Source organism: Mesoplodon mirus (genome assembly GCF_964341445.2).
Source record: "Mesoplodon mirus genome assembly, chromosome: 2".
NCBI lineage: Eukaryota > Metazoa > Chordata > Mammalia > Artiodactyla > Ziphiidae > Mesoplodon > Mesoplodon mirus.
The window spans coordinates 153,257,283-153,273,369 of NC_138977.1; the positions used below are offsets into that span (position 1 = coordinate 153,257,283).

At 42.6% G+C, this 16,087-nt stretch overlaps 1 protein-coding gene across 1 annotated transcript in view; it reads left to right on the plus strand.

Moving 5' to 3' along the window:
* The first annotated feature begins 1,616 nt into the window (after positions 1-1,616).
* ELOVL6 (ELOVL fatty acid elongase 6) overlaps positions 1,617-16,087 on the plus strand; it is a 141,482-nt gene continuing 127,011 nt past the window's right edge. Inside the window, exons 1-2 of the mRNA XM_082639109.1 lie at positions 1,617-1,881; positions 2,036-2,156. Coding sequence (XP_082495235.1) covers positions 2,068-2,156 — 89 coding nt within the window. The 5' untranslated portion in view covers positions 1,617-1,881; positions 2,036-2,067. The remainder of the gene's footprint in view (positions 1,882-2,035; positions 2,157-16,087) is intronic.

Consider the following 16,087-nt stretch of genomic DNA (forward strand, 5'->3'; position numbering starts at 1 on the left):
AACTGTCCACTTTAAAGGTCAAGAAATAGGGACTTACCTTCCATTTTAAAGTAATTTTTCTTCAGACACTGTTAAGAACAAATCAGATATTTGCTTTTAACATAACCCCAACTCCAACTTCAGAAAATAAACAGGTAATAACAGACATTTATTTGAATAAGAAACATAGTAAGTAAATGAGAATTTCTCATACCAGTTTAAAATTGATATGATGCCTGAGTACTGAGAATAGTACTCAGTTTAAAAATGGAATCCTTTTAAGGCAAAAGTAGGACTTATCCTTGCAATATATAGCAAAACATTTGCTGGATTTTCTCACATTTGATTCCTTTCTCACTTCCCTCCCTCCTTTCACTTACTTAATCACTTAACTTTACAAATATTTATTGATTACTCACAGGTCCAGGTACTGTGCTAAAATCCTTATCTCTCATCAGGTCACACCCACCTTCCACTTAAAGACTGCCAAGTCTGATGAGGAAAATCTGTACATGGAATGTTTGGGAGCATCAACTTATAAATTAATTTGCTGATTATATATATATATACACACACACACACACACACACACACACACACACACACACATATATAGTTGTACTGGATTTTTAAAACTCTTTATTTAACTTTTTATTATACCCTCCTCATTTACAGAGATGTTTCTCGCAGTTCCCACTTTTCAGTGGTTCCAGGCACCTGACTTTAAATGAAAACATCCCCTCTTTGGACTGTCTTGGAGGTGGGGAGGTACGGAGAGAGAAAGAGAATTTTCTTCTTGGCCCTAATGTCCACCTAATTTTTAAAGCATAGGTTCCTTATTATTATTATGTTTTAAGATTACAATTACATACATAGATTATATTATCAGATGCCTCCATGTCTCATTTCATTTTTCCTAACTTGTGAGGAATGAGTGGAGGGATGGACAGAGTAAAAAATACTTTTCCCTCTGAGAAAAGAAAGATGGGTGTAACTATGGAAGCAGAGGTTAAAACACTGCTGTGAGACTGGGGGATCAGTAGAGGTCAACATTACGTTTAGCCCTCTCCTCAAACGTGATTCTGTTCCATCTACCACCGTACAATAAATAAAGCGAATTTCTCACGCATACAAATAGTTTTTGCATTGGACCAGTTGGTCCAGTTCTGCCATCTGCTAACTTCCTTCCCCCCTTGTCTCAGTTCATTAACTTTACCCTTTCCCGTACCCAAACCCTCCACCTAACCTCCCTCCCTCTTCTGGCTACTAGTCACTCTCGACTTTCCGCCACCCTCGTCCTCAGCATCCCCAGCCAGCAGCTGATTGGGGAGCTCAGTGGGCCGGGCCCCAGGTTAAAGTAAGTCAAAGCCAGAGCTCGGAGGTGAGTGACCTGGAGGGTGCGGCGGGGGCCAAGAGGTAGGAAGTGCTTTCCTTTCACGTGGGATTTCAGCGCAAATTTGTCTGGAGTTCTTGCGAGAGAGCTGGCAGGTTTTTACTATTTATCACCTACTCGCCAAGCTCGCCTTGGGGCTGCACTCGGTTCTCGGAAACTTCATTCAAAAGCCAAGCTAGGCGGCCCACGAGGTCGGGATTGGGGGGTTGTGAATGACCTCGAGGCCACTTCCTCCCTCTCCGAGCCCGTCCTCTACTCCCCTAGTTACCTTCACGGAAACAAAACTGCCCCCCAGGGCTAGAGAGGTCTCTCTTTCTCTCAGTCTCCCTCGCAAAGGGTTAATTTGTCAGATCGCACGAGGGGGAGGAGATTTCCCCATAGACAAGTAAAAAGGGTGATGGACAAACGTGCGGGCACTAAGACCGCAAGGCATTCGTTTCCTCCTACTGTGGATGCGGACGCCCGGAGGAGGAGAGTCCCAGAGCGAGGAGCTGGGAGCAGAGGCACAGGCAATGCTCAACCCCGACTGTAGCTGAAAGAGGCCGGGGGAGACCGATTGCCGGAGACCGAGCGGCGAGGGGAAGACCTAGGGGGGTGGGTGGGGGAAGCAGACAGGCGAGCACTCGAAATCAAGCGCTTTACAGATTATTTTATTTTGTGTAGAGAACACGTAGCGACTCCGAAGATCAGCCCCAATGAACATGTCAGTGTTGACTTTACAAGAATATGAATTCGAAAAGCAGTTCAACGAGAATGAAGCCATCCAGTGGATGCAGGAAAACTGGTAGGTGATGCTTTTGCGTGATACTGTCCCCGGGAGCCCTGCGCGTCTTCCCGGTGTGCCTTAATGTCGGTACTCCCTTTCTGGGGCGTGAATCGAGCGAGGAACCGCGAGCAGCAGTGAGCTGATCGCTGAGTTCCCGGGTCTCCCGGGTGCAGGAGACATTGGGGCTGCATGAAGCGCCTGAGTCTGTGGCTGCCCCTGGGTGAACCGTGGCTACACATGCATCTTTAACATAGATTATATAACATAGACCATATATGTGTACATAGAGTAGATGTCTGTGCTACAGGGAAGGCGGGAGAGATGCCACAGTCCCTACCTGTGCTACTCCTTGTTTTCCTCTAGATTTGGGTTTTCTTGGTTGGCCTCCCGCAAGCAGAGTGTGAAAGGCAGTGGAGGGAGGACCCAGTCGCCTGCTCCCTTTAACCCTCTCCGGTCCGCCGTCCTCAGCTCTCTGGTCCTCGCCCTCTCCCCATCCTTCCTGCCCTTCCTTTCTCCTTGCAGCTCTGCTACTTCACTGTCTTCCTCTTTGCTGCTCCCCGGCCGGATTCCTCCTTTCCTGGACCCCTTTCCCCACGCGGATCCCTTTCCGGTTTCATAAAGAGACGGAGGCGGGGAGTGGGGGAGGAGGGGACAATGAAAACAGTAATAAAAATGAATGAACCCGAGCGAGCGGAGCCACGCCATTATTAAGTTTGTTTTACGGAAACGCCTTTTGGACACACTCAATTCTAATTCAGTGGGAAGCTGCTGACTGGAGTTGAGACACGGATTAAAAACCTCTGGGTCCTCAGAGTCCTTCGGGGCTCTTCCCCAGACAAACTTCTAACCCGGGAAAGCATCTTTCTTGTTCACTGTGTCCCTCCGCCAGTCCTTTTGAAAATCCCTGTGTGGGAAGCGATCCTGTGTCACCTTGCAATATTTAACAGGGGGAGGGTGTGTGTGCTTATCTCGCTTCTTCCCTGTAGATCGAGCTGCTGTGGCAGACATTCTCTTACTCCTCTTAACCCCAGGTCTGGCGATCAGTAAAGAGCAAGCCCAACGCACCCCCAAGCTGGGCAGCGGCTGGCAGCCTCCCAGGTGCTGAATGAGAGGGTCCGGCCGAGGGGCTCCCTCCCGGGATCTGGGGGATCCCGCCCAACGCGTGCGCGAGCGCTTGCCCCCGGAGCCCTCACGACCTGCCTTCCCTCCCCCATCTCATCAATGGGAAACCAGAGACGCCGGCGCGCCGTGGGGCCGGGGCGGGGGAGCGGTGCAATAGGGGGTGCCGTGCACCGGAACCGGGTGGTGGGGGTTCAACGTCTTTTTCTCCGGCCCCTGGGAGTCGCGACTAGTCTCGGGGGGTTCGGCCGCCGCTCCCGCCTCCTCCCTCCCGGCCGGCCCGCCCGGGACCGGCGGGCCATTTGCGGCCGCAGCCCGGCCGGGCCCGCCCCCTGCGCCGTGCGTGCCGACTGGGCCCGGCCTGTTGGGGCGGGCGCGAGCGGCCCGGCGCGCGGCCCTGAGCGCTCACACTCGCTGCGGCGTGGCTGGGGGCTTCCGCGGGCGCGGGGGCCGGAGGGCCGCTGCCGGAAGCCAGGAGGGGAACGCGATCCGTTCGGGAAGCCGGGAAGTGCGGCAGCACACGGGGCGCGGGGCCGGGGCGCCCCCTGGGCCGCCGAGGCCGAAAGCGCCGAGGGTGGGTCCGAAAGACGGCTGTGCACCGGGAGGCTCGATCCAGTAGGAGTTTAGACATTTAAGGCCTCGGCGCTCCGGGAGGGCAAGCCCCCTCGGGCGCCACAAAGGGAACCTTCTGCAGCGGCACTTCCTCCTCCCGCGAAGGGGGTGGCGCAGAAGGCAGGGCGGGGGCGGGGGCCCGGGGTGGCGGGCGGCACGGCGGGCCAGCCGAAGGCTCTGGTCTTCTCTGCAGCTGTCTGTCGCGTTCGCTTGCCACACAGCTCAGACCATCTTCCTCCCCCGTTGGCCCTGCGCTCTCTGTGGTTTCTAACGTCCGCCCTGTCTCCAGCTTGCTGCACCCTTGTTGAACCTGCGTCTCTGGAGCCGGCCTCCCCTCGCGCCAGCAGCTCGGGTTCACTGTGGGCCAGTGCCCCTCCGCGGTGGATACTGTCTCTTATTCACTTGTTGCCTTTTCTCTGAGGCTACTATCTGTGGCTCCTCCACCTCCAGGTACCATTTCCCGCCTCTTTTCTCCTCTCGCTCAACAAGTACACTCTGAACTGGACAGGGCCTAGCCCTCTGGGGACTGAAAATGGCAAAAGTGAGCCAATTAATCTTCGCTTGTTGGGCTCTTGCCACTCTTTCCTCCTAGCTCTTTATCTGTACCTTTCATCTGGCAATGTCTTTCCTGGCTTTTCTTCATATGCCTAAATATTTGCATGTGTCTGTGCCTCCTATTAGACCATCATCTCTCCAGAGCACTGGTTCTTGTCTCATTCCAAACTTGATTATGCGGAGCACCTCAAAGAGCGCATTGTACCTGGCGGATGCTGGGGAAAAGGGTTGTCTAGTAGGTTAAGATGATGATGGGTGTCCATTTTATTGCCAGCACTACCTGTTAATACTCGAAGCTTAACATACTTGGCCTCCCCTTGCGTTTTGAATACTATGTCATAGTCACACACTAGGGTTTCCCCTTCCTGACTTTTTCTCTCTTTGACCTTAATTGTCTTGCTTTCTTCTTTTATCCCAGGGTGTATTCATTTCTCCCAATATCCTTCGGTCCCAGGTTTATAAGCCTCCCCCCAAAACCTCAACAGCCAAAAAGTCTTGAACCAGGTATATAAGAAAATGAAGATTTCCTTTTCATTTCCCTTGTTAACAGGAGAAGGAACTCCATAACCAAGGCTTACACCCTCTTGGGGGCAGGGGAAGTTTAGGAAACACAAGGTCTTACCTTTCCCAGACTGATTAAAAATGGCTTGAATAGCTTCTGGAGGAAAAACACAATGTTGTGAAGTTTCTACTCTAGTTTTTGACAAGACACTTTCAGTGGTCCTTAAAAATCCCTTAGACATAGCCTCAATTTAGAGGCTACGTCAAAACTCAATTTAGAGAATTATAACTTATCTCTCAAAAATAAGTTACACTTACTGTCTTTTGAAGAATTGTGAGAAAGGCCAGGAGTGCTGTTTTGTCAGTATGCTGTCTGAACTACCTTTTGAATATTGTTTGAAGGCCTTTATTAAACTTATAATCCATATTCATTACCTTATTACATATTAGTGTAATGGGACCCATTTTTGGAGTGGTGTTTTTATAAACTAAAGGGTTCAACTGAGGGATGTTTATCAAGTTAATTGCTGCTTAAACAATGATTAACCCTGTATTCATTGTTCTAGACACAGGATAAATACTATAGACTGTTTTACTCTTCTAGCAGGTGGTTTCACATGTAATAGATTAGAAAAGCTATGGAAATGCAAAGTAATAAATATTATGCCTTGGAGAATCATCCTGAGCCACATCTTGAAACTATATGTCAAGTTAAAAATATCCTGGGTAATATTATCTGGTAAATGAAAGTGTTTTGCATGAGGTAGAGGAAAATGCCTGCTTTTAGCTCAACAGCATTTTTGAGTTCTGATTTTACACAGAAAAGCCCTTGTGATTTTATGGCATTGAAAATAGAGGCATTTTGTTCTTTTATGAGATGTCTGGCCTTTACCTGTTATTTTCACGAATAGCTGACTTAATTTAAAAGGGCTGCCATCAAGAGAGCAAAACCGCCTAGTGATTGGTAAGGTGACATAAAATTCATTGAGTGAGAAGGGCAGCTGAGCTCTGCCTTCCCTTTCAGCAGCCTGTCAGTCCTGTGCTAGCAGCCCTGGATGCTAGTTGCTCCAGTTGTAATTGTCTGGCCAATGATGATTATCTTCTGATGTCGGCTGACACAGTGTCCACCAATAGGAAAGCAGGAGGCCTGTGCTGACTGCTGTAACATTATGTATGTGAGGTGACGTCATCACAGGGCTTGTCTAGAACCTCACGAAACCCTCCCCCGCTCCCCTCTGGCATCCTCCACATCCAGCTTTGTATATTTTTCTGACTTTCTCCCCTCCCTTCACCCGTGGTAATGGCTATAAGGGTTTTATTGTTTTTATATTTTGAGTTCTGTATTTGGGGTCTAAGATAGTGTAGGAATTTTTAGAAGTAAATACTGTCTGGCTAAGGAAACTTTATCCACAAATTGGTTTTTACTAAGGAAAAATAATAAAAGAAACACTATCAGTAAAAAGAATTGTACATCTTTATGTTCTTTCTTATATGTGAGGTTTGGAAAGTAACGTACAATTTCAGTATGAATAAAACATAAAAGTATTATAAGCCTGTGTTAGATTTTTTACTCAAAATACAGCATCATAATGTCTATCAAACTTTAGAATGCAGGCTGTTGTTCTTCCTGTAGTGACAGTTGCTTTGCATTGATCTTTAAAATCCTCCTTGTGACCTGTTGTATGCTTTTGTAAGAAAAGTGGCTGGAAAACAGTACAATCTGTGGTCATGAGTTCAGAAAAGGCCACAGTGTCTCATTTAATCAATGACACTACAGCAAATACAGATTTGGTCAGCTGTCTAGGAAACTACTGTGTCCACATTGTACACAGTGTGTTGCTTGCCACTTATTTTGGAGAATCACAGTTCATATTAGCCTTAAGATTGAAAATCCTAAGTGTGAGGAACTTAACATTTCATTCAGTAAACTTTAGAAAGCACTGAGATGTTGCCTAATATGTATTAGGTTAAGAATGAGAACACTGAGAAAAAGTATACAGAGGAAAATTGGAATCTGTTATGATCCTAGAAAATAATGAAATGTTGTGAAGGAACTTTAATCTGAACTTTTATGTAGCTTTAAAAAAAGGATGTATATTCATGCAGTCTTTGATTTTTTTTAGGATTTCCAAGGATAATGCAAAATTATTTTATGATTATCCATCTCTATATTTGCATTAGTAATAAATATTATGCATATGGTGGTAAAATGTTTACGTAGGCCTTTTGTTAAATTGGAAGTTAAATTTTGTGGTCTAAAGAAGGCTCCTTGGTGCTTTTAATGTTAGATGATAATAGCTCTAAAAGTGTCAGGATCACATTGGAATTTAACTCCAAAGTCAGTCCACTCCAAATCTAAGAGTTGTTCTGCATATTTCCTTCTAGGGAGAATCTATCTAGTCAGCGGGAAAGTTTTGAGAGAGATGGAGACTTAAAAATACTTAGGAGAGCATAAAATAACCATCTAGCCTGTCTTAAGCCAACAAAATAAAATGAAGGAGTACAGCAAATCAAGAATTCATCTTTGGTTCAATGATCTGGATATTTCAGGTCCAATATTTTCTGAGATGAGTTATCCAAAAGTTATTGCCATGATTCGCTTAATTTTTCATGTCTGGATACAGGTGAGCTGAGCTGGCTTTATTAACAGGAATCAGACAACAGTCCACACAATTTGCCTTTGCTCTGTACCTTTATTCTTAGCTTCAGATATGTCTGCTCCACTTACTTTCCATTTATCTTTGTTAGAAGAGCACAGGCATTTATCTGGAAAAGTTTACCTTAGAAAAGTTACCTATACCACAGATATTATTCCTATTGATAGCCTAAGGAAATCTGAATGAAACTATAACATGGCTTTATTGAAAGCTTTATTGAAAATAAAGATTTATTGAAAATATAACAAGGCTTTATTGAAAGCTCATAACTTCATTCCTTTATTTGTATTCTGATTGTGTGTGTATACAGGCAGGTACAGATGTGTAAAGTTGGCATAGTTATTCAGAATTTTAAAACAACAGCATCCTTAATTATATTTGACTTACAATAATTTTATTTTAGAGGTAGATTAATCCTTTTAAAAAAAAAGATTGCCCTAGAGTCAAGAATGGATTTGTAATTTTAAGTTCATTGAGCAAAAATCATCCCCAAGCACAGATCCTGGTAAGTCATCTAAGTTCAAGCTTATAATTTTATCATGATTCATTTCTGTACTGAGAACTCATGATTTTTAGTTTCAAGGTTATTTTTCTTAGTATATTGGAATGACAGGTATTTTTAGGAACCCTTTTGTTTAGTCATTCACCCACTACAAACTTTCTAAAATTTAACTTTAAGCCTGTCTTCCCAAAATAATGTACAAATGAAAAAGATTTACACTTATCTTTGCTGAGATAAATAATTAGACATGCTGATTAGAAGCAGTTTTGCTGGACAGATACTCATACAGTTTTCTAATGAGTTAATTCTCTCTCCTTTGGGATTTCATATTTTAGTTTTTTTCTTTCTATAGGTTTTTTTGGGTTTCTAATTGTAATATGATAAGGAAAATATCATTGATATAATGTATTTTGGGGAGGGGGACCCCTACTGTTTTTAACCAAATCTGTGATCACATATTTTAAAGTATAATGTATATATAATATAGTATATATGTATATATATTATATAACTTCATTTTCTTAAAGATAAATTTCAGATGTTTTAGCTCAACCCTTTATTTTATTTTTTAAAATAATTAATTAATTTATTTTTGGCTGTGTTGTGTCTTCGTTGCTGTGTGTGGGCTTTCTCTAGTTGTGGCAAGCGGGGGCTACTCTTCGTTGCCGTGCGCGGGCTTCTCATTGCGGTGGCTTCTCTTGTTGCAGAGCACAGGCCCTAGAGCACGCCGGCTTCAGTAGTTGTGGCGCGTGGGCTCTGCAGCACAGGCTCAGTAGTTATGGTGCACGAGCTTAGTTGCTCTGCAGCATGTGGTATCTTCCAGGACCAGGGATCGAACCCATGTCCCCTGCACTGGCAGGCGGATTCCTAACCACTGTGCCACCAGGGAAGTCCCTTCAACCCTTAATTTTTTTAACACCCGTCCTGGGACTTTTTTGTTTTGTTTTATTTTTTTAATGATCCTTTGAATTCTGAGGCTCAATTTTTTATTTAATATATTTATTTATTTATATTTTTGGCTGTGTTGGGTCTTCGTTGCTGCGCACAGACTTTCTCTAGTTGCGGCCAGCGGGGCCTACTCTTCACTGCAGTGCGCGGGCTTCTCATTGTGGTGGCTTCTGTTGTTGCAGGGCGTGGGCTCTAGGCACACGGGCTTCAGTAGTTGTGGCGCGCACGGGCTCTACAGCGCAGGCTCAGTAGTTGTGGCACATGGTCTTAGTTGCTCTGAGGCATGTGGGATCTTCCTGAACCAGGGATCAAACCCTGTCCCCTGCATTGGCAGGTGGATTCTTAACCACTGTGTCACCAGGGAAGTCCAGAGGCTGAATTTTTGAATTGATTGTTAACGCTTAATGGGCAGTACAAAAGATCATTCTTTGAAGAAGACTGACAAGATGAATGAAATGCATGTTTATCATTTATCTTTGTTAGGAGAGCATAGACATTTGCTTAAAAAAGTTTATGTTTTGTATATGTATGACTGATTCACTTTGTTATAAAGCAGAAACTAATAAAAAAAAGTTTATGTTTATATATGTACACAAAAACGTGTATACACATAAACATGTTAAAGTGACTTTTTAAAAAAATGAAAACCGATACCCCATTAAAGACCATTTTGTGTGTGTTTCCTGCTATTAGAAAAGCATCTTCCTTGGAATTCCTTGGTGGCCCAGTGGTTAGGGCTTGGCACTTTCACTGCCGTGGGCCTGGGTTCAGTCCCTGGTTGGGGAACTAAGATCCCACAAGACACACAGTGTGGCAAAAAAAAAAAAAAAAAAAAAAAGCCTCATCCTGAGCCAAATGCACTTTTCTAAAAATACAGCCTAATTTGACTATTTTGTCAATTTTTTTAACTAGTTAAATAATACTATTTTAGTAAGTGTCTTAAAACTGCAAAATTTGAACGTTTAGTACTTGGATTTACCCCAATTATTAATAATTTTTAAAAAATCTTCAGTATGGGTAATAGTAGGTGAAACCCTCAAGTTTTTCTGTCTTTTAGGCCCAATTGCCTGTCTCCTTCTATTTATAAAGGTGGTGTTAATACAATGTAAAAGTTTTTAAGATGCTAGACCCACTCCAACTGGGGTAATTGACTTTTTCAGGTGAAGTGGGTTCAGTGGAATTGAACTCTTTGAAGTTGAGAATTTCATGATCTTGTTTCAGGAGGCTCAATAGTGGGGGAAAAAAGGCCTGATGAAAAGGTTTAATCCTGAAGCTTTTGTTTTTAATGTGTGAGACTTCTCTTGAAGTCTAAGGGTACCTTAAGCATTTAAAAGCTGGTCTAGCAGTGGTTATCATTACAATAAGAGGGTATGAAGCTCAATACAAAGTTATTCTAAATATCAAATTTGCAGTTTCCTCTCAATTTTATGACTTTTTGACATAGATTTAATTTCAAGATCTTAGAAAGGAAGGTAGATTTTCTTCATTCTGGAGTAATGATACTAATAGTTGATACATAGTTGTTTACTGATTGCAGACATTCTTTTAAAGTTTTATATATGTTAATGGTTAAATCCTCCCAACCACCCTTTGATGTATTATCTTTTTGATTTTACACAATAGGAAATGAGGCACAGTATGGTTAAACAAGTTGGAATTTGTATGTAGGGACAAAAAAAGGAGAAATGGGCTCCAGCCTTGACTAAGGCTTGGTCACCCAGGCCCCTATCATCCCCCTATTCGTATGAGAATAAATATTCAATCAATAAAATAATGCACTTGGAAACTTGGCAGTACTGTAAACATGGAAGGTACCTGTGGTTTTAGTCTGGTATCTCACAGTGTCTATATTCTGTTTTTCGCTAAGTGGATCCTGAACACTTAAGGCAAGAATAACTACAAAAAGTATTATTGATGTTATAATGAGCATTGTACTATGCAGATATAAATACTTTAATCATTAAGAATTATTATAAGTATTACTATCAATACTTTTACAATTGTAGAAAGCCATGTCACCTTTAATAATGCTTCCATCATAAAATATTCCAATTTTATCTCAAACAAACCATGACCTACAGGTTTGGAACATGTCTTACAAAGCATACTTTGCCTGCTTCTCTGTGCTATGAGCACTGTCCACTCAGCTTGGTTCTAAACCCTAGGAGCTTCTGTTTCCACCTGGTACTGCCTGTAGCCAGGCTTTCCTTCAGGCAGGTTTTAGTAGCTACTGGTAAATAGCCAACACCTGTTGACAGGGGGAAATAAATAAATAAATAAATAAATAAATAAAATTATATATATATATATATTACCCCACTCACACACACATGCATATGGGTTGGAGATGTCCTTATTCTTAAAGGTCAGCTCCTACAGTGTGAAGAATTAAAGAGAACATTGTTTTGTTTTGTTTATTAGTTTTAAATCCTTTTCCTGATTTTAAAGTAAATACTTACTATAGAAAAAAAGAAATGAAAACATTAAAAAATATGCAGGAAAAAAACCACCTTTAATTCTTATCCAGAAGCAACCACTGTTATTTTGCCACATTTCCTTCAGCTTTATTTCCAAGATTTTTATATACTTTAGATCATTCAGTGAATGTCAACGACAGATTGAGTTCTCTATTATGTGCTAGGGACTGCACTGGGCACTTTCATTCACCTACTGTCTCATTACAACTTTATATGTTGCTTTGTTTCCTTTTTACATTATAAATGTTTTTCATGTCACTAACACCTCTCTGTAAGTATAATTTTCAGTGGCTACTTAATATTGTATTGTTTGGTCTTAATTTAGATAACCACTCCCTTACATGTTAGGTTGAACATGTTAAGTTTCTAATATTTTGCTATTAGAAATAGTCCTCTGGACATTGTTGGAGGAGGTCATCAAGAGGACGTTGGGCCCCAGTTGACCGGAGAGCCAGACCTGGGCGATTCAGGCTCTTCACCCCCTCCCCTGCCCTTGGAATATAAGTTTTGCCCACCATTGCCACAGCCAGAGCCATTTCAGTGATGCAGCCTTGAGAGGGTAATGTGTTGTTGAGACCGTCTGGGTGGTATGCAGGGCTGAAACTCCTTAAGGACAGCATATAAACTCTTAGTTCTGGCTGGAGGGTGCAAAGATTTACTTGTCTTGCAGCCACCCAAGACAAGCGTCATTAGTAAGTCCCCTTGCCTGTGACCTGCCACCTACCAGTCTGGAGTGGCTGCCTTTTTCTTTGGTCTCTTCCTGGCTTCCAGTGTAAGGGGGCCAGTTTCAAATCTTACCTGGGTACTCCTGGGGATACAAACCAACAGCTGTCCTTCTAGGCCTGGAGGTGGCACTGCAGTGGGCAGCTCGCACCCCTCTTTGTGATGAGAGCACAGGTAATGTTTGCTGTGCTATTAGAGGTGTTTTATAACTAACCTATTATTAATAATGCTTGACTCATATGTGGCCTGACCCACCGGGCCCCTATCAACTGTAGAGTGATTCCCCTTTAAGACCTAGTGTTGTGGGCTTCCCTGGTGGCGCAGTGGTTGAGAGTCCGCCTGCCGATGCAGGGGACACGGGTTCGTGCCCCGATCCCGGAAGATCCCACATGCCGCAGAGCGGCTGGGCCCGCGAGCCATGGCCGCGGAGCCTGTGTGTCCGGAGCCTGTGCTCCGCAACGGGAGAGGCCACAGCAGTGAGAGGCCCGCGTACAGCAAAAAAAAAAAAAAAAAAAAAAAAAGACCTAGTGTTGTAGATACTTGGAATTTGTGGGTTTTTTTTCTTTTAACATGTTTATTGGAGTATAATTGCTTTATAATGTTGTGTTAGTTTCTGTTATATAACAAAGTGAATCAGCTATACGTATACTTATATCCCCCTATCCCCTTCCTCTTGCATCTCCCTCCCACCCTCCCTATCCCACCACTCTAGGTGGTCACAGAGCACCAAGCTGATCTCCCTGTGCTATGAGGCTGCTTCCCACTAGCTAGCTATTTTACATCTGGTAGTGCATATATGTCAATGCCACTCTCTTACTTCGTCCCAGCTTACCCTTTCCTCTCCCTGTGTCCTCAAGTCCATTCTCTATGTCTGCGTCTTTATTCCTGTCTTGCCCCTATGTTCTTCAGAACCACTTTTTTTTTTTTAGATTCCATATATATGTGTTAGCATGTGGTATTTGTTTTTCTCTTTCTGACTTACTTCATTCTTTTTTTTTTATTAGTTTCTGCTTTATAACAAAGTGAATCAGTCATACATATACATCTGTTCCCACATCCCTTCCCTCTTGCATCTCCCTCCCTGGAGTTTGTGGTTTTAACACTAGCAGTTTTGACTTGGAGAATGATCCAATGGTCCAGGAAATCAAGCAGGCTTGTTTTTTTCTTTTTTGCTGAAGCATTCATTTGTCAGAGCAGTTATGTTTGCTTTCTTTTATTGTCTGGTAGGTAGGAAATCTTGGAGGTAGAAACTTACGTTCTTATGAAAAGTGTCCCCACGAAGGAGTGCAGCACTTGGTACTGACTATAAAAGTAAGAGAAGATTAAGAGGTCAAGGAACACTGTGATCCTTAATCAGAAAAAATAGGTGGTTTAATGGAATTTTCTAGGTTAAAGGAGTGTTCTTCAAACTTTTTTGCTGACATCCACCTAAAAGATGTTTGAAAAACTATGTACTGCCTCACACATTTAATTGTTTTTCTTTGTAAGTTGAAGTAAATTAATTTTTTAATAGAGATAGAATAAATAAGTTGAGGATTGGCTAGTTTCAATAAATATTTCATGACTTGCTAAGATAGGTTTATCTCTTTGTTGAGTACTGCACAACAAATCTGAAATAAATGACATAACATTTTTATCCATGGTTTCATTCATTGGTAGCTCCAAAAAGCAGTCTACATTCCACCTCGATACATTTAAAAGATTCAGCTGTACTCATCCTACATTGTTTCTGGTTGTTCTGAACTGAGAATATCTCAACATTCAGAAGGTAGAGTCTAGTCAGCAGGAAAAAAAAAAAGCATCATTCTGCCTCACATCATTGTTCATTTTTACTTTGCTTTTGGGGTGAGAAAGAGAGACACGGGTAGGCTGTCAAGTGTCTTAAACTATCTTTTCTTGACTGCGGAGAAGGTCATAGCTGATAGCATTTCTGTGTGTGTTGTGGTCATTAGGACTAGTCTCCTAATTGGGCAAAGCAATTCCTTATTCTTGACTTGGTCATCCACTGTCAGAACCTGAGGACCTCCTCAAGAAGCTGAAGAAGTAGAAGCTCATTCTACTTGGGGTGTCTCTGATTATTTGAAGACTGTTCTACGTATTGACCTGAAAGTTATGACCCTCCATGGGTCGTCCATTAGTACTTAGTCCTGACTCTAGCTGTAATTTGTTCTCACTTCTGCATGAGTGTCTTATATGCATTTGAAAATGACTACTATCTCCACTCTAGGCTTTCTTTTTTAGAATATCATCTGCAGTTCACTGGTAATCCACATGGACACTTCTGAAAAATAAAAAATTAGAACTCCTATACTTTTGAATAATTAAATATTACCTATAGGAAACTCCTGAGAAATGTATGAAAGCTTACTAAAATTTGGCACTTCTACGTTAAAATGAGCAAGTCTGTATTGGAAAGTACAGTGAGGGAGTGGGGAGTCCTAATTTAGTATTCTACTAAAAAGTCCACAACATGGTGCTTTGGAACAATACAAAGCTCCTACTGTACGGGATATTCTGGAAATTTTAAGGACTCTCTGTTAGCCCGGAACCAGTGGGGTTGTCTTGAGTTGTAATTGGTTTTCATTTACTGTTCCTGCATTCATATTTGCAGAAATACTTTTTTGGAACCTGTATTTTGTGATGGCTGATATTGTTTGTGATTATACCGCTTTGGTTGGTACTTGGTTCTTCTCCAGTTCTTTGTAATTACTGGGATCGTTTTCTACTGACAAGAGGGTAGTTTGAGGTAGAAAAACGTTTGAGAACCACGCTCCGGTGTCCTCGATCCTTAACTAGGAATTTGGGCCAGACTCTTGTGGAGAGTTTGTTTTTCCTCAGAATACACGTGTACAGGCTTCATCTCAGAGATTCAGAATTAACAGGTCTGTGGAGGAGTCCAGGTACTGGAAAAGATCTTCTCAGCTGATTCTTGCCTTAATGAGGAGCGCCTCTGTGGTGGTGCTCATTCCATCTCACATTCTTTGCGTCTGTCTTCTCAGATCATTGATTTCACAAACTGGACACCTCTCCCTCTTCTAGCCTGTTCCACCTCCTTTATCAGCTAGCTACATGGGACCAGGCCGTCACTCTGCCCAGCACCCTTCTCTCCCTCCTTCTCTCCCTCCTTCCCTCTAATTCACAGCCAAGTCCTTTGTGATCTGGGCCTCAGTTTCCTTTCTCTCAGTTCATTTCCATTGCCACTGGCCTCCTTCAGGCCCCCAGCACTACTTTTTGTCTCCTCGCTCACTTTCCAACCTCCAACTCCTGCTGTCCCTCCCATAGTAAAAACCTTCAGTGGTTTCCCCTTGTCTATAGGACAAATCGGAATTCTTTTGACTGATTTGAAAAGCCATTCAAAATCCCAGCTCCAGATTATCTTCCTAGTGTTACCTATTGAAATAGCCCTCCTCCCAGGCCTATTCAAATACAAAACCTTTCTCTTCCCTGCCCACCAAAATCGGTTGTCCTTTCTTTGTGGTTTGCTGGCACTTGGCTCATAAATAGATTAGTATTCTTGCTTCTATCTTTGAAATCAGTGCCTATCACAGAATTTGGCTATAGTTGCCCTCACTGTGTGTTGACTAGATGAATGCAGACATGAATGAATACACAAGGCTGTTTATTTACTCTCGGATGTGTTTCTGCTTTATTATCCAGTACCTCTTTATATGGTCCTTAAGTGAATTATGGGAAATTGTCTAGTGCCTTCTTGAAACAATAATAAAAAGACTTCTTTTTTTCATCTAATTTTCTTTTTAAGAGGAAAGATATTCATTTAGCATGACTAATTTTTAGTGAATCCATTTTAATTGTTGGGGATTATTAGTCCTTTTCTAGGCAGCCAAACCAGCCACT